This window comes from Anopheles moucheti, chromosome 2 (genome assembly GCF_943734755.1).
Source record: "Anopheles moucheti chromosome 2, idAnoMoucSN_F20_07, whole genome shotgun sequence".
NCBI lineage: Eukaryota > Metazoa > Arthropoda > Insecta > Diptera > Culicidae > Anopheles > Anopheles moucheti.
In genome coordinates this window covers 41,214,551-41,232,738 of record NC_069140.1, presented here as the reverse complement: position 1 = coordinate 41,232,738, position 18,188 = coordinate 41,214,551, and the positions used below count along the sequence as shown (strand labels likewise).

Here is an 18,188-nt window from a genome sequence, read left to right as displayed (position 1 = left end):
AAGTTAGTGTTTAAACATTGCATAACTTTCGGCGGTTTTTGAGCAAAATTGCTGCAAAATTTTATTCGACCAACGGAAAATGTTAGTGTTTAAAAATTGCATACCTTTCGGCGGTTTTCGGCCAAAATTGCTGTACAAGGTGCTACCTCTTCCGTGGATGCTTTCCTGGTATCCAGCCGACGGAAAGTTTGAGCGAGATGAAGGATGCTTTCCGTTTTATTGATATTACTTATTAGCGATCGTTCGTACGTGTTTGATAGTATGCAATAGCAATTGTGATGGGCAAATTTGTCCGAAGTTGCAGATGTCACCTCTGGGAAACCATGCTCTCCTGGTATCGGAAATCTGAAAACAATTGTGTGCATTGATTTCTTCAAGTATCTTTTTTCGTGTTCTTTTTTTTAATTTAGATCAACGATTTCGCGGTGATCATCTTAAACCGTATGGATTTACAATTAGAAATTTTAAAACAATTTCAGTCTAACAACGATGCAAATTTTACCGAGATTACAACAATGTAGTTCGAACAGTATTCTACACGGGGATATGATGAAGTGTTTGGAAAGTGGGTGGACATAAGTTGAACTTACAATCCAGCTTCGAATAAGTAATAATCAAGAAAGACAGAAATGGTATTCCAAGAACCATGAGGTATGAAATATCAAACGGAAAAGAGAGTTCTAATGATGGCAATATGATTTTATTCATAATCTATGACAATGCTAGCTATTTCGTAGTACACTTACAGATTGTGTCGGTTATAACATCATTACCGGCTGCAAGTTTGCAGAAATTGTGACAATCGAAATACTAAATACAACACTCCACCACAATACTGTTTCGAAACACGTAGGCTGGACATTTTCACGGTTCAATCGGGGAGAGAAAACAATACCAAACCACGAGAATCGCAATGGCAATAGCTTGCGAATATTGCGGAAGTGAAAATAAGCATGGTTTCTATTCTAGCATCTGACGGTAGGATCATTTACGAACAGATTAAAAAATCCCGTTCAAGAAATAGAATACATGAATAGGTTAAAGTGAAAGGGAATATAAGGGTTCACGGGGCGGCCAGATGGTGTATTGGTAGCGCAGTCGCTTTGTACAAGACAGGACCACGGAACAATTTCATTTGGACCACCAAACCTCCGTTCGCAGCACTGACTATCCTACGGGTAAATAAAGTAAAAAAAGCCAGAAATGGTAGGCTTAAACATCCTGAAGATGTCGTGCCGATAAAGAAGAAGGAGTTTGAGTACACTGCATACTTCTCTTGCGTAGCCGTGTAACCGGGCCGATATAGCTAATCAAATAAAAAAAATTATCTAACCAAGGATAAACAATGTTCTACCTTTTTAATTAGATTATGTGCTATAAATTAACTCTGCTGCTAGATTTCCAAAAATCGCACAATCGGCACAAGTTGTTAGGGGCCCCCAACACGGCGAGGCCCTAGGCGACCGCCTACTCCGCCTACCGCTTGATCCGCCGCTGGTTCCGACAGCATGTTCGGCACCCTTCCCTTTGAAGGCACCCTTTCCTGGAGCAGTGCTCTCCAACATGTTGGGAGCGATTTGAAGAACCGAGTTATCTCGACGATTAGGACCTCTTGAAGAATATATCCGCCCCCGAACACATGGGAAGCAATGGACACAAAATTCAAATTTGAAGGATCTTCTTCAAATTTGAATCCAAAATGAGATTTCTTCTGGTTTTGTTTCAAGTTTCCGGTCCTCAAGTTTGCGGTTCGGTGGTCTTTTAATAAAGCGCCTTTTTGTTTTTCTTTGAATACTTCTGAAAAATGTTCTTTTATCACACGCATAATTGCTGTATCAATATTATTCATAAAGCAGACGTTTTTAACTCTCTCTCTCTCTCTCTTTCTCTCTTTTTCTCTCTCTCACCATTTCTGTCTCTCTTTATATATCTTTCTATATATATATATACAAACATATATATATATATATATATATTCCTTCTTGCTACTTTACTTCTCTCCATATCTTTCATTGTTACAATACCACCCTGTACAACAATACCTTTGAATTTTGTTACAATACCGCCCTGTACAACAATACCTGTTGTCCTATATAAACTTGGTAGGACTAATAGGACAAACGAGAGAACAAGTGAACAAGGGTTCGATCCCGTTTTGAACATTTTTAATCACATTGTTTTTTATAGGACAATATTCAATCCCTTTGTTTTACATTTTATAGAAAACGTTGATAGAATAGATAAATAGAATCGATAACAATTACTACCATATTGTATCGATTTTGTATTGATGTGGTGTTACTGTCTTAGCGAAATGTTAAATAAATAGCAGATAACATATGTGTTGGCAAAATGTCGTACTATAATACAAAATTCAAGCGAATAATGGAACACGATTTAATGCTGAGCAAAACAGAGAAAAGGATACTTTAGTATCAGACGGGATAGCTTCGTTCAATGATGGACTTATGACTTATAAATCATGTGCTTTGTGCTTTGAAATGATTGCAAAATGATAACGACTGGGCTTGTGAATTACAGTAAACATTAAGTGCGAAAAAACTGAACTTATATAAATGCAAAATAGGAAGAATTAAAAAAAATGTAGAAAATGGAAAAGGCACATATGGAAGCAATTCAAAGGCGCCTAGCGAAACTTTACCCCGTCAGGCTTCACAGCACTCAGTACCTACGGTACCCGTAACATTTTAAAGCATTATCACCTAACAGTAACATTATCCACATGTTGTGGAAGGTAACTTCATTGTATCCACATTTCTTCCTCGCAGCTTTTGACCCCATTCCCGAACTTGCCAACATACCACTCGACTATCGTCGAGACACCGAAGCGTGTGATCATAAATTATAGCAATGCAAACCGCATTGCATGCTGACCATACATCACCTACAACCTGCTCTGGTCTGTAACGCGAACTATGGCCACTGATACAGTCTGCGTTGCTACTAGTAGAGCATCCATCGCTTATTGCTGTGTATTGCTGGCTGCTAGCCTTTCTAATGTTACTTAAAATGCAATTAAATATGTCTTGCTTACATTACGCTCAATAACGATAAGAGTAGGTTAAACATTTAGATTTTGAACTGGAAGGATTAAAACTCTAATGATCTAACGTGATCTATTAATTTTCCGGCTTTGCTTGGCTCTTTACCAATGGTGCATGCCTTGAGGAAAAATAAAACTTTATCACCTCAAACATATTCTTAGGCCTCATTAGCTTAAGCCATTTTCAGCTCAATTTTGGGGTATAGAGATCATCATATGTTAAATTATTAATGGAACGTCACTAGAGTGTCTAATAGGCCCCGTACGGGGGCATGGAAGATACCACCGTCCTACGCACCAGGCTTATCAAAGGATAACAAGATCGTTTGTCGTTCCACCATCCCTGACTGGGGGTTATGTGTAACAAGTTCTTTGGGAAATTTGCGCTTGTTACTGCCGACTAGTTTGGTGGATGTAGGTTGCACCAACGTCAGTGCCTCAGAAGCGGTTGCGACAGACGTTGCTGGCTGTGCTGTTGTACCGACCGGTGTACTTCCCACTGTGAAATCCTCAGCCAGCACGTCGCCGGAGGGCTTTGGTGCAGTTGACAGCTTTGTTTTCCTCCTTTTGGCATTCGATGCAGATTCTGCAGGATATATAGAAAGAGAAACATAGAATTAATTCTTTGCGTGATGCTATGGTTACACCCATCATTAGGGTAAATACATACTTTTCGACCTTTTCCTCTTTTTTCTATGTCTTACTAAAACGCTTAAAAAGTGGTCAATGCTCAACGGAGATACTTCAGCCATTTTTGAGTCCAACTCCGCTAACAACTCTTCCTCGGTAACTTTGCTAATGTTTGAGTCTAATGTATCGCTGTTAGTGATAGTTGACTGGCAGGTGCTGGCAGCCCTTGGTTGCTTAATGGGGTCTGTTTGCGTTTTTTTTGAAGATTTTTTTGCTCGTCGATACATATTGTTCATGATATCCTTGTACCTATTAGCTTTACATGATCGTGTGGCTTTCGGTGCACGTGTGCCTTCGCCAATAGGCTGCACACACGATGTCATCACTTGGGATGATCGCTTGCACCGAGACTCCAATGGCTGACAGGCAACTAATAAAAGAAAACGTACGATAAGTCATAATGAGCAGCATTCAGACAAAAAGTTCGGAATTAAATACAGAAATAGATAACGAATAGCTGGGTAATAACACTGACCTGCTCGCTCACCAGACAGTTGCGTACCGGTTCCGATATAGAGATCTTTTAAGCTTCCCATATTCGATTCGTCCGCCAGCTTGAACGTGGTCAACTGAGCGCTTCCACGCAAACTAACCAAAGCTTCTGCCGCTTCCAAACATTCGTCCGTAATGATGGTATCATCAGATACATCCATCTGAGCAGTCTCTTCCACAGTCAAGGATGCGTTTGCCCTAACCTCGTCAGTAACTGGAGATGGTTGACGGTTTGTCGGCGTGCGTTTAATCCATTTGAATCCGGGATCTACTGCCAACATTTGTTTGCGATACTGTAAAGATGTAAACGATAAAAGAATGGTCAACATTAGTGTTCGAACGAAACCCACAGAGTAGTGTTATACAATTACTTGCGACGCTATTATTTCATACGGAGATTTCTGTTCTTCTGTAAGTTGATTCCACCATTTGCCGAGCTTTTCCGTTATTAGCCTGTGAGAATAGAACGAACTCGTATGTCTAATATTTCCCGAACCACGAATAAAATCGACACAAAGCATGTACCTGTTTTCCTCGTTGTAATGGTTACTCAATATCGATCGGTGTTGTTTGCAAAACAAGAGAAACGAATTGCTCGGACGCTTCAATTCGTACTTAACCCGCTGTTCCGTTACATCCTCGGCAGTGTCCGGTATTGGTAGCGTAGTTCCATCTGCTAGTTCCCCAGTCTGACAAGCTTTGTCCAATGTTTCGATGGTTTTGACCTTGGTGAACTCATCTTTGGGCTGCGATACGTCGAGCTGACTTGTAATGCAGCCATCGTCAGTCTTGCTTTGAATATTGTGCGTTGTTTTGGACCAGTTCCACTCCGAAACATTCGTGTTTTCGTGCTCCTGTTCTCGAATGATGGTTTCATCGTGCTGGTGATCATCGTCTGGATTCGTGAAGGTGTGGCAATTATTTCTATCTGCAAGATTATTGTTGCTATCCATGTTGATTTTATCGCTTGTCCGATTTTGGTTTGATTGCAAGTAGAACTGCCAAAGTAAAAATTCGCCTTTTTGCATCTGATTTCCGCAGGCACTGTTTTGCATCATGATGTAATGTAAATCTTGCTTTTAATTTTGTATACTAAGTAGAGACTTAGTTCTCCACAAAAATTGAGCCTCGTACACCACAAAAAAAAAACATCCAAATAAAGAGCCTTCTGAAATAAATAACTGCAATAGAAATATTTGTGAGATTCTCATAGGAATGGTATGTTGTATGTTATATAAACAAAAAAAAAATACGCGTAAGATAACCGAGGTTTTATTATTCTCAGAACGAATTAAAACTCTAAGGCATGCCATACTGAGTATAATTCATAGTGGAACAAAAGAAAATCGAATCACTATTTATTGCTTTTATACGTCATCGCGCAAGATCGCGGTGATCATAGCAATGTGTCATCATTCTTGACCGTTGCGACCCTCCACAGCTTTGAGCTTTTGCTATTAGCAAAAGATGGTTTCTATCACAAGATTAGGCGTGGGGGTGGGAAGAGAAGGAATGTTACGAGGGGTGGTTTAAAACACGATGAAGATGATGAATGATTAGTTCTCGCTAATCTGTACCTTCTGAGATGAATGCATACGGAAGGAGAACAAAGGCGAAATATTTAATACCTCGAAATAGAAAATTGGAACACCCCATAATATACCTGCTTCGATTTGCGTACCATCTCGTTCGAATGCATGCCAGTACGTTTGAATCAACGGCCACTACGTTCGAATCGTGTTGTGCCGCTAGCATTGGATTTTTCACACTTCAGGTTGTTTGTTAACAACTGATTTTTACTTACATTGATAACTACAGTTAAGGAATATATCCATCAGTTTGACAATAAATTCACCTACTGTCGAAAAATTGATGTAAAATACTTAAAAAAAAAACAGACCAAAAATTGTCGCTTCTTTCCAGCGCATGCATGTACGTGTCATCGCGACAAAAAATCATGAATATGGTGCAATAAGTGACAACGTTATTGGGCACGAACAGGAGACTACACTACACCCAAGAGCTTCATGCATTTAATTAAAATTCAGAAGCGCTTGTAAGTTTTTCTGTTCCCCCCTGAAAGGTACATTCGACTGTAGATGCACCATTTTTCCCCATTTTTTCAAACAAGATCAGGAAAAGCGCAAAGGATCAGGATCAAGGCAACGTTATTGCGGCTGTTCCAGATTATACGGAGCACTATCGGGTTTATGTCCCCGGTAGTCTGGTGAAAGTTTCCCGCCTAATGGAGGATTTTGATTACTTCGAGGAAGATGTTGTCAAAAAGGGGCATAGTGCGTTCTCTTCCCCTACCACGCCCAAAGTTAAAGATACTTCAGCAAAAGGGTATAAAATGTTTGTCCCCACTTCCTCAATTCTCAATTACGTTTGAGGGTACGGTACTTCCATAAGCCCTCGTTATCGAAGGCCTCCAGATACCAATTGACCGATTATACGTGCCAAAGGTAGCCACACGTTCGAAATGCAGCCGAATTGATCATGCCGAAGCGTTTTGCACTCGCAAAATGTACACTGCGGAAAGTGCAAAGGATCACGTGCCGCTGAGGAGTGCAAAGCTGCATCTCAGAAATGTTGCAATGCAATTGCCAAGTCGAGTGGCATGAGGTTACACGGTGCCCCGTGTACCGCTACAAAAGGAGCAAGTGAACACGGTAACTGAACGGGCACGCGGCGCGTACAGCGATGCTCTCAAAGGGACAAACAGGTGGCCATGAGACCAGTAAAGAACCGGAGAGAATTTTATAAAAATATTCCCCTCCCCGACAAACCAACACGCGACGCTGCTCCTTCTACCCCTAATCCTCGTCCCAGGAAACCCAAGACAAAGCGATACCCTCGGACCGAGGATCCTTTGGAAAGACAGGCTTTCTCCGGAATTAGGAGGCTCGATTGGGTCGGGCCAAGACGATGCTCTCTTGGCCCGTTGGCCAAGTACACATTTTTTGGAAAGAGAAACTGTTTCAACCCCAGTAGCCAATCGCGTGGGATAGCATTCCACAATCAAACATTAACATGGGTAATATCTGCCAACAAGGCTATCGATCTGCTGTCTAGATTTTCTTTTTAGTTCGATGAAGATTATTATTTCTTCAAGCAGCTGGAAAAATCTATGTAACATCTTTGCTCTGCGCAACCAGCGTATGATACGGAAGTCCGTGTTGAATAACACTTTCATGCAGAAACTTATCAAATTGACGGTTGTTCAATCCTTTTGTATTTATGATATTTACAGTTTGTACAACAAACATTCATTTATCTATAGCTAGAGACTTGGAACACCATGCCTCCTGACGTAATCTGGGCAAACGTCTTCGGTAGCAATTAGATTACACTTTTTTACAAATTCACCATTTGTAAACTGGAACGAAACACTGTATTTTTACACGCGTTAATACTATGCAAGTCGCTTGAGCTAAGGTTAGCAGCAGCCAGGTCTGATCATATACTAGGCATATTGGGAAGATTAAGAGGTCCTCTAAGAACTGTCGAAGCGAAAGGCCAAATATCAAATCAAAATATCGCACGCTCGGTGGCTCGTATCTCAGGGCACTCTTATCTCAAGGTGCCAATGTGCTTACAAACATCTCAAAGGAGTTTTTTAAGGGTGATAATGAAGGAATTCTTACGCATGTTTGTTATTGCAGACAACCAATTGGGAAGGTAAAGAGATCTTACAGAGATTTTGTATTTCGCGATTCACCATACAATATCGTAGCAAAGTGAGTGTTTTTTAAATTTTTATCTATTGTATTCTATGTATACATTCTTACATAAAGTATACCATGGTTCGTGAAGTACAAAACTACTTGAACCCGAGCTTTGAAGACGATAGCTGAATGAAACAGAGATCAATGTCCAACACAACAAGAATGTTTTTGGAAAGCTATCAATAAGTTTTTAGTTTAATTGTGCTACGAGTGTAATCACAGGGAAAGTTCAATTCCCAATTCCAGTTAAGTTCATTCACTTGGAAACCTCTTACAGACGACAAAAGGCCAAATATGAGTCATCGTTCAGCCATCATCCTTTGGTGTCAAAAATGCAGTTTTCTGCTTGATTTCTCTCCGCATAATCCAATAAATCAATCATCTTCCCACGTCCACCGAAGAAGTTGGTTTCCAAAACCTGAAATTTATGTGCCATAAAATGTGATGGGCACTTCCGCTTCAAAAGGTTTTGCGTTTGTGCATGATGCAAATGCAACGAACCAATCGCCAGCCAAAGCCGTTTTATGGTGCAAAACTTTGCAAAACCTATCCTCACTTCTTAGGATCTTGTCTGGACGGTAGCCGGCGCGATTTATTTCGAGACTTAAACGCAACACACAGCCAGACAACAGACAGTCATGATTCAATCAAAAGTCAAGAAAAGAAAAGCAATGGAATTTTTTTTCGAAACGTAGAATTCAAATTCCTTACGTCGCACTAAAGCACAGCCACAGCGGATGCTGAACTTTATGTAAACAATACGTATCGAGAGAAACAAAGCGGATAAGCGAAAAGAACGTGGTAAACGATTGGCGACAGGAAAAAATTCAAACAGCAGCGCGTTTCATGCTGCGAAAGCAATGATCGCACGTGTGTGTGCCCCAACAGGCACTCACACATCCGTACGATTTGCAACATACAAAAAATCGTAAACATAGCACACAAGCGTGCGGCGGTTGGCACGGTTACATGGTTCCTCTTTCAGCGCGATAAGTGTGTGCGATATGGATGTGTTAGTAAGAGGACTCATTTTTGCCTCCAAATTTCAAACATTCGATATTACACCGAGACCTACACCGCGATTTGTTATGTTGAGCTGGCTGAAAACACTACCACCCCCACCCCCCAACCCCCTAACTTCCTTTCCTTTGCTTCAACAAACATTTCAACCTCTTGCCACAAAACAATACGGATTCATACGGAACACAGCAATATCGGCAGCACAGCACTTCTTCCACAGTATTTAGGCTCTTGTTTTTTTCGAAAATCATGACAGAAAACGCAACGTACGGTGTGTGTGCAGTATGGCTACTAGATGCAGGACTTGTTTGTGAACCATTTTCCAGGGTGTACCCAAAGCGGTATTTCCACTTTAACTGATGCTTTTCCTTTCGGGTTTGCAATAACATCCAAGGTCGCTTGCGAACACTAGTCTCAGTCGCCCATGTCTACTTCCTCCCCACATCCAACCCCAAACACCAATGCACCGCACTACAAAGGGTGGTTTTGTACGAGTGTGCATGTGTGTGTCCCATCTAGCGCAAGTGTGGGGTCGAGTTGAGTTCGAAACGCGACGGATTGCGTTCGGCGAGAGTTTTTCACACCGCGAGCGAGAGTGAGAGTGAAAGAGTGAGAGCAACAACATTGCACACACATTTGCTTCCTCGCGCCCGCACATCATTTTTGCGGCCAAAACCAAAACCAAACTGAAGCAAGGAAACGTTCGGCTACAAAACGAAAACAACATAAAACAGTGTGACGCTTTGTTGGAGACGTCTGAACATGGATGAACATGAGTTTTACGATTGTGAAGATAGTTTCCCGTTTCCTTTGGTGACCTATTCGCGTTCCCCGTACAGCTGCCATTTGCCGAAGGCAGTTATGTTTCTTTGAATTTCTATTTTTTGTCGTTTATTTTATGATGGTGTGTGCATCCGTTGGTGCTATTTGCTCATGCACACTTCAATATTGCACATACTACCGTGCGATTGCATGAAAGCTGTAATAATAATGTGACTGTTGTCGTTTTTTTCCTCTTCTTCTGAGATGCACTCAACTTAACTCCCGCACGCACGTTAACTCCCGGGAAGCGTTTTAGCAAAGACGTCGATTTATTGCCGTGTCGATAAATAAGCGAATGACTCACCAGACGAGTGAATGACATTGGTTAGACGAAGATAGTTTTGCATTAAAGGTTTAGTAAAAGTATCTTGCCCCAAGAATCCCAAGAGGAAGTCTACTCTTCAAACTAGCGCTAGAGAGGGCCGCGGAGGTGATCCAAGGCTCGGAGGTGGAAACTTCCGGGACCATCTTATATAAAACATGTCATTAGAATGATACTGGATGGCCTAGTTCGTAAAGCCCTTATATATCTTCCACGTTGAAGCACAGTAGTAACATCCCTTGCCTTTAACAGCTTCAGAATTTCTTCATTTGATTGTGGATTGATTGAGGATTTTGTTTGAGAAAGGTTTGCTACTCCATAAGTTCCTTCGTTGAGATGGTTCTTTCATGTGCTCCTGTAAGCAGCTCTTCGATGTCCTTGTTTTAAATTCCCTCTTCTAAGCTATTGACTAAAGCAGGGGTCCCCCCTGGGGAGACTCCTGGACTTAAGTCACAAGTTCATTAACGGTTGGATCGCGCATAATGGGAAATTATATTCGTAGAAAGGGGATTTTTGTAGGATTTAGAGTTGCTCATTATAAACAGAGTCATAGAGTAATATTATAATTCATAAACATAAAAACAAGGTTCACTGCACCTCCGAAATATTAATATTAAAATAAAAATGCATGTGATTGAAAGTACCAAGCGCCTCCATGCCACAAAATATGCTAACCAAAACGGCACGACCGAAAAGCAAAACAAAAATGTCCGGCAATCCATCATCCACAGACTCCCGGATCATTCTCTGATGATGCGTCACTTTGTAATCAAAATTCGATATTACAAGTGAATTGAACCACCCGCGACATACAACGGCGTGCCGCATATGATACGGGGCCCCTTCTACCGGTACGCCTGTATGGGTGACGACCGTGATCGACGCGGTGTAATAAAGCCGACACGGCACAACATTCACACTGTCGTCCGTCCACCTCGTGAATGGTTTCAGCCCCCGGATTGAGATAGTGTGTGAAAATCACGATGGTGAAAAGAAAAGGCAAACGATTTTGAGTTTTGCTTTTGCTAGGCGCAACATAAATGTGCCAAACGTTAGAGCGTTATGCATTTGTTCGCTAATCTGTTCACGCGTACGTTGACACGCACGCAAATTAGGTGACCTTCACTTCCTGGCCCACAATCGGTGCAGGGGATGAGAATGCAATGGTTAGATTGTGCATATTCCGTCCAACATGCGTAATCTTCCGTGCGCGCGCCGCCCAACATTGGGTGTACGATCGCCAAAGGTAAGCTATTTTTTTTTTGGTTTTTGTTCATCGCATTTCACTTCTTTACATCATCTCACGGTTTGAAATTACTCGAAAAAAATGGTTGTATCCCTCAAAAAATACCCACTTTACTTGGCAGGTCTGCCTAAGCTTATCTTTCACAACAGTGAATAAGAGAGAAGAACAAGAGGAAGTGTACATTCACAAGCAAAGGATTTGGAAGTTAGGCGAAAGGTGAATTATGTTATAGCGATCTTGGATGCGGCAACAAACGCAAAACATTAACCGTACGTGAGCTACTATTCTGTTACATTAATACCTGTATCTTACACACGGGTGACGAAAATGTTGCTATCAAAGTAAACTGCCCCTCAGTGACGTCACAAACCTCGCGTCTCCAGTGTGTCGTCGCGGTAGGCGATTCGAACAGTGATTATTTCATGCCGAAATTAGTGGCAAATGAAGTGACAAAATAACACAAAGCACCAGTAACAGATCTACATCGTTTGGTATGCGAAAATGTCAACAGTCAAAAGCTTTATCCACACAAAAATCACGATCACTTTTGATAGATGTTTTTGAATGCCGAATACGTACCTTTTTGAGTTTAGAGAAGCTACGCTGCCTGAATCTGCCACTAACGATTACGTCCGCACCGCACCAGAGTTGGTTGAACAATGGCAGTGCAGCGCCCGCAAAACAGCAACACAACTGCATTTCGTCGGCTGTCAAAATCACACACACCTTGACGCTTTCACCCTTCGCCGCTGTTTAGGTGTGTGCGTGACGTGACGGTTGTGTTTTGAATAGTGGTGATTTCCCGGTATCGGAAAAAAGGAAGAAATACACGTTTGTACAATGGCTTTGGTTGTTGGGAATGTTACTAACTTTGCTACAATAATGATCGTTTGATAAAATATGTGCTAAATTCAAGTTATCTACCGTTCCGCACACTGTGCTGCTACGACCCAACTCTACGTTGTAAACGCGTGTCGGCACACCAACACTAGCGCAGTGAAACGGAATGCAGCGCTTTGCCGCGCGTATCACACCTACACAATCGCATTGTAACCGCATGTGAAAATCAGCTGAAACGTTGGTGCGCTAGGATTGGTGAGTCAGCTAGTGCCACACAATACATACGCGTCTGTAGAACGCGCGCTCAAACGTTCCAACGTATTTTCTTCACGCGCACGTGTGGAGACAATTCTGTCGCTGGCACAGCAACTTCTTGCCTAACTTTCCTAGCTAAAATGCATTATCTTTTTTTACGACACCTTGTGAGTTGAAAATCAAATTTGCTTTATGGTAATTTAATTCGCTTTAACGATTGCTGCGAGCAGCGATGATGGCGCGTCAACGTGAAGTCATTATCGTTTTACGGCAAACAAATCGAAACAAGGCAATGGGAAGATATTATGCGAATATCATGTAAGAAAACTGTAAATAGAGATTGAGTTCAAGGGTTTATCGTGTAGACCGATGTTGAAATGACGCCACCGACATGGTGCGATATAATTTCCATTGGTACACTCGGTCTACAATAAGGAAAGTTTGAATTCTTACCGATTCCTCAGTAAAAATCAATTGAAAAAATTTTGGGAATCACTGTAACCTATTCGAAACTGCTCTTTCATGATCTGGTTTGGTTCAGTTGACACGCTAATTGCAATTATCACGTGTGTTGCAGTACACACTTGAACTTTTCCGACCAGTAACGAGTGGTCCTGTTCGGGGAAAAATCCATAAATTACAATTTTTATGCAAACCATATGTCACCAACCGCAGAAAATGAAACCAACCCCACCTCCTCCTCCGAGTTTCCTTCTTGAAAAGCAATGCACAAACGGTTGAGTTCCTGCCAAAGTATCAATGGGTTGGATTGTTTGCCATCCTCAAGAACCAAAATCCGATTTCATGGGCACGTACCATTCGTATTGATTTTCCCTACTAGCGGAACATTTATGACTCTCACCCTTATGCACGGTTGTTACTCCCACAATCTGGAAACATTCCACATACTAACACCGGTATGACAGATATGTGTGTTAAACTGCAGCTTGACTCCACACATGCAAGCGCGCACCCCTATTTTCTTATCGAAAGACGCAACGCGATCGTGTCGCGATCACTTCATCTGTAGTGGTGAGTTTCGATCTAAGCATAAATCGGAGCGTCATGTACGTATACGATCTCGACGGCTCGAAATGCGTCTCTTGTTATCTCTTTCTCTCTCTCTCTCTGTTCTCTATCGCTCACACTGGTACGCATTGCTCAGCACCAAATGGGCAAAAGGCACAAGTGTGCGCAACGGAAGTGATTGTGTGATGCTGAGGAGTTTGGATGAGTTTTGGCCGAATTTAACATTTAGTCTTTGTCACGTACGTTAAGGGTTCCAAGAGACCAGAGGCAGTAGGTTTAATGTTTATCTTCTGCTAACGTTAACCTTTTCTGTTTTTAGTGAAGTTGTGCGTTCATTATTTGCGAACGTCGGCCGGAAAGACGATCGACGTGGAGATGGTGGGGATGATATCACGAGGTAGACACTGGCATAGGACGGTGCTCGTAATCGGCTGGTGCTGCCTATTAACGTGCCTGAACGTAGCGCAAAGCACACAGTTAGATGCAACGTCAGCATCTTCCGCCACCGACGATACGGATGACCTACCGGAACAACCGGAGTACGTATCCGACACGCCACAAGATGGTAGCAGCTTCATCGATCAGTACGAACAGGGCGTACAGGCGTACCTTTCGAATGAATGGGAGGACTGTGTGTACTTTCTCGAGCGTGCCTTGGAGGGATACCGGACGTACCACGAATCGGTCGCAAACTGCAGAATGGAATGTGATTACGCAGCACGCGACGTGAAGCGTCGGGGGGACTTCCTGCACGCTAGCAACATTGACAATCTGCAACACTACGAGCTGATACTGCACCGTACGCTCTGCCTGTCGAAGTGTGCCCGAAAGTATGCGATCTATCGGTATCTGCCGTTTAGCGAAGACTTCGATGGGCACTACATGGACATATTCCAGGAGCTGAAGGTTTACCCCTATCTGTACGCGTGCTACGTGAAGGTAGCGTGTCTCTGGAAGGCAATTTGTTTTCAACTTATTAACCTCAAGCTTACACTCATTTTAGTCGAACCGTGTTACGTTAGCGGCATCGGCCGCCTACACGTACATGGTGAAGCATCCGGACGATACGGTGATGAAGAAAAACTTTGAAGAAGCGATCGAAATGCCCGGTGTGGATCGAGACGAGATTCACGATCTAGAGGAAAAGGTAATGCGTCGTTTATTTTTGTTCCTCCAAAAGTAGATCACATTCAAGGTTACATTCGCGGTAATGGTCCTTTTGGCTTTTCCCTTTCGTGCTAGAAATTCGTCGCACTGCTTATCGGCGGTATTGTAGACGAGCAGGAAAGCAACTGGGAACGGGCGATCGAGCGACTCGAGGGGTCAATCAAGCAGTACATCTATGACGAAAACGAATGTCGCGCATTCTGCGAGGGTGAATTTGATCACGGTTTCCTGCCGGACTTTATCACCGCCACCGGAAGTAAGTGTCTGCCGGCGAAGATTGTTTCCCGTCCGGCACTCAGGTTTCTGATGATGGTGCCTTTTTTTCTCCATTTTGCTTTATAGATCACTTTACAAATGCGCTGTACTGCAAACGCAACTGTACCTCCAACATGGGCATGGTACGAGGGAAGTACTACGATAGCCTATTCCCCCGGCACTATCAACACCTGCAAAAGGCGTACTATCATGGTGGGATAAGCTAGCTTGTTGATTTCGATTGGTAAACGATTAAACTGTCCGAACTTTTATTACTACCCACCAGTGAAACAGTACGAGGAGTCCTATCGGGCAGGTATGAGCTACTTACTGTTTCACGTGGATGATCCCCAGATGCCGGAAGCACTGAAAACGATCGAAACGGAAGCGAAGGCTAGTGTGACAGCTACATTCTTTAAGCCACGAAGGGTAGATAAACATCTATTACCTAGTATCATCCCCGAGACTCAGTTTTTTTTGCAACATTCTTACATTCACCACAGGAAGCGATCGAGTACAATGATCGGATGCAGTACGAGGAAAAGTTGGTGAAGTTCATCAAACAAGAGTTTGATCTACTGGACGGTGACGGATCGGACATCGACATAGATCGCGAGTATGACGAAGACGATGAATCGTTCATCGCCGAGGATGATGAAGCAGACAATAATAGGAACGCTGAAGAGGTACACACCGAACAACACTGCGAATGCCATGGGAACATTGTTTGTCTATTAATGTGCCTTTATGTTCCATATCTGTTATTTTTAAGGATGTTCAACCACAAGAAGATGCCAGTAATGAACTATATCCAAAAGAAACGATCGGATATAACGATCATGACGAGTTGTAAGACAAGCTAAAAGGTAAAGGGGATTCACTTTATCGACGAAGGAAGATCGGATCAGGACCACCAGTGTGCCATAACGGGGTTTTCCAACGTAATGGAATAGTTTCTAGTATGTATATCGCAATAAAACTCATCTAGTAGACTAACAAAAAAACGATACTGATAAATTGGCATGCGATTAGGGGTCATCGAGTCATTGGCGCTACACGAGGTTTCTGCTGTTATTTGTTTCGTTTTTATTTCAGTTTTGTCTTTAATAATGCTTTACATAGATCAAACATATCTAAACTTTGGAAAATGTACCATTTCAAATATATATATAATATATGTATATATGTATAATAATATAATGTATCTAAACGTCCGTTCTATGGGGTTGTATGGTTGTGTGTGTGTGTGTTCAATGAGTACGTTTTGCCCCACGTGTTATCCATCCGGTCGACTGTTGCTTTTGTGTTGTGTTTTGTTTTATATCATGTCGTCTTGTACGTCGTCCTGCCGATCCTTCCATTCTTGTACTGGCCCTCTATTTAAAGTGCCCCGTGTCCGTGTTCTTTACATCATAGTTTTTTCTTTAAACCGTGTCATGTTTTAGTGTAACTGCTGCTTCTGCGCTTCTTCGTCCATGTGATGTATGTATTTCGTGTCCATGTGATGTGAAATTCCAATTCCAAATTACCTAGAATTATAAATACTTTACAGGATGGTTGGTTGAAATTAATTGGAAAAAAATCTGCTGCACACACACGCGAAGTCTCTCCCCCTTTTCTCTCACACTGGCAACCGTCCCTTACGCACAGGGATTTCGTCCTAGTACCCATCGGTCTAAATCTGTCCACTTGCTGCGCGGGGGAGAGCTTTAAAGCACGTTCAGCACATAAAACACGTGGCTCACAGTGGGGCAGGGAGAGAAAGCCCCTCCTTATGCTAAGTTCAATAGAGTTTTTTTGTTTGTTTCGTTTGTTCGATTTCTGCTCCGTTTTTTTTTTCTTGCTTCTCACTGTTCGTAATTACACACGATCGACATTCGCCTTCGATGCATATTCAATCATCCGTTCCATTCATTCGTCACTTTCAGTCGCGCACATTTCATTCATTCTTTCATCTCAGTTGTATTATGTTTGTTTTTCTACCTCTTTTGCCTGGAAGCAACTGCATCTCTCTTTACTTCGTTTTATCTTTCCTTTCTCCTTCTTTTGGGCTGTATTACATTTCAATTTCCGTTAAATTCCTTCTTATTGTAATGTGCCTTTTTGCCGGGGGTTTTAACGACCTTTGCGTGGTCATATTTCCGGATTCACTAGTTTAAACTACGAATTTACGAATTTCTGTTGCTATTAGTGGTTCTTACACGTTTTTGTCTGTTTCTACGGGTATATTTTTTTCTTCTCTCCCTTTTGTCTAGTACTAAGTTTCGTAACATTTCCAACAATATATACGCGTGTTTCTTTACCGCTTTCATATTGTTCGTAATGAGTTACCCATTTTTACACACGTCTTACCCCTGGGGGGTAAAGGTTGCTTTCATCCAGATTAGTAGATTTTCTTTATAGTTCGCATTACATTGCTCTGGTTGACACAACCAAAAAATCACAGCTAATAACTAGATCTTATGTTTCGTTTCTTTTTCTCTCTCTCTCTCTCGCCATTCCTTTCTTTTTTTTTTTGTGTGTAATGTTTTTTGTCATTGTTTGTTTTTGTTTGCAGATTTCTGGTAATTTCATATTCTCTACACAATCCCGCGTTCTGCCGTCAATTTACGAGTGAATAAAACAACTCAAACTCACTTGAACACACACCCATAGCACCACAAAACCATTGCATACTACAACACACGGATTCATAATTTGTGGCGGTTTTGCTTAATTGAATCCGTAACCTAACCCAAACTAGAGACGACTGCAAGTTATTGAAATTAGGTAGAAAGAAAATTAAAAGTGTCATTCAGGATATCTGCCCATGAAAAAATGCGCTTCGTTCGTTCGTTTCATTCAGCCCTCGGCATCGCGACCCTGTTCGAATACTGCTTTGCAAATACAACACCGTGCTTCTGTTATATAGTTAGTACATTACAATATCTCATTCGCTTAATTGCTTTGCAAACAAACAATAGAACGCTGTACATTTCATGCACCGCAGTACTATTTACTCTACTGCCACATCTCTACTAGAAAATGCTCTACCGCACTCAACTATGGATAATTGACAAATTAATTTGATTTCCTGTTTTTTTTTCTCATTAACCTTTCCTGCAAAATGGAGTTACGCACAACTAAGAGACACCTTTCCATTGAACACATTTTCAGCTGAACGTAAACGGCATGGCTGGAAAAAAATTCATTTCACAATCTGTATGTATATACAAACACTCACACACAACATTTGCACTACGGTACAGAATCTATATT

General features: G+C 41.9%; 2 protein-coding genes across 2 annotated transcripts; one reads left to right on the top strand and one right to left on the bottom strand.

Moving 5' to 3' along the window:
• Positions 1–2,947: 2,947 nt before the first annotated feature.
• LOC128309702 (HMG box transcription factor BBX) lies at positions 2,948–5,199 on the bottom strand. The gene is made up of 5 exons (XM_053046155.1): positions 4,772–5,199; positions 4,618–4,699; positions 4,242–4,539; positions 3,735–4,124; positions 2,948–3,650 (listed from the first exon to the last, which is right to left on the bottom strand). Exons 1-5 carry the CDS (start codon positions 5,197–5,199, stop codon positions 3,355–3,357), a joined length of 1,494 nt encoding a protein of 497 aa, XP_052902115.1. The 3' UTR covers positions 2,948–3,354.
• Positions 5,200–7,279: 2,080 nt separating this feature from the next.
• Positions 7,280–16,079, top strand: LOC128309693 (cartilage-associated protein-like). The gene is made up of 8 exons (XM_053046144.1): positions 7,280–7,283; positions 13,828–14,447; positions 14,512–14,655; positions 14,751–14,931; positions 15,018–15,143; positions 15,217–15,359; positions 15,434–15,616; positions 15,703–16,079. Exons 1-8 carry the CDS (start codon positions 7,280–7,282, stop codon positions 15,781–15,783), a joined length of 1,482 nt encoding a protein of 493 aa, XP_052902104.1. The 3' UTR covers positions 15,784–16,079.
• The last annotated feature ends 2,109 nt before the right edge of the window (positions 16,080–18,188 follow it).

Coding starts and splice junctions, on each gene's coding strand:
- LOC128309702 (XM_053046155.1), bottom strand. CDS start 5,199: ATGGATAGCAACAATAATCTTGCAGATAGAAATAATTGCCACACCTTC. Junction 4,700..4,771: donor CATTACAACGAGGAAAACAG/GTACATGCTTTG, acceptor CTATTCTCACAG/GCTAATAACGGAAAAGCTCG. Junction 4,125..4,241: donor AACCGGTACGCAACTGTCTG/GTGAGCGAGCAG, acceptor TTCTTTTATTAG/TTGCCTGTCAGCCATTGGAG.
- LOC128309693 (XM_053046144.1), top strand. Junction 14,656..14,750: donor TTCACGATCTAGAGGAAAAG/GTAATGCGTCGT, acceptor CTTTCGTGCTAG/AAATTCGTCGCACTGCTTAT. Junction 15,617..15,702: donor ATAATAGGAACGCTGAAGAG/GTACACACCGAA, acceptor GTTATTTTTAAG/GATGTTCAACCACAAGAAGA.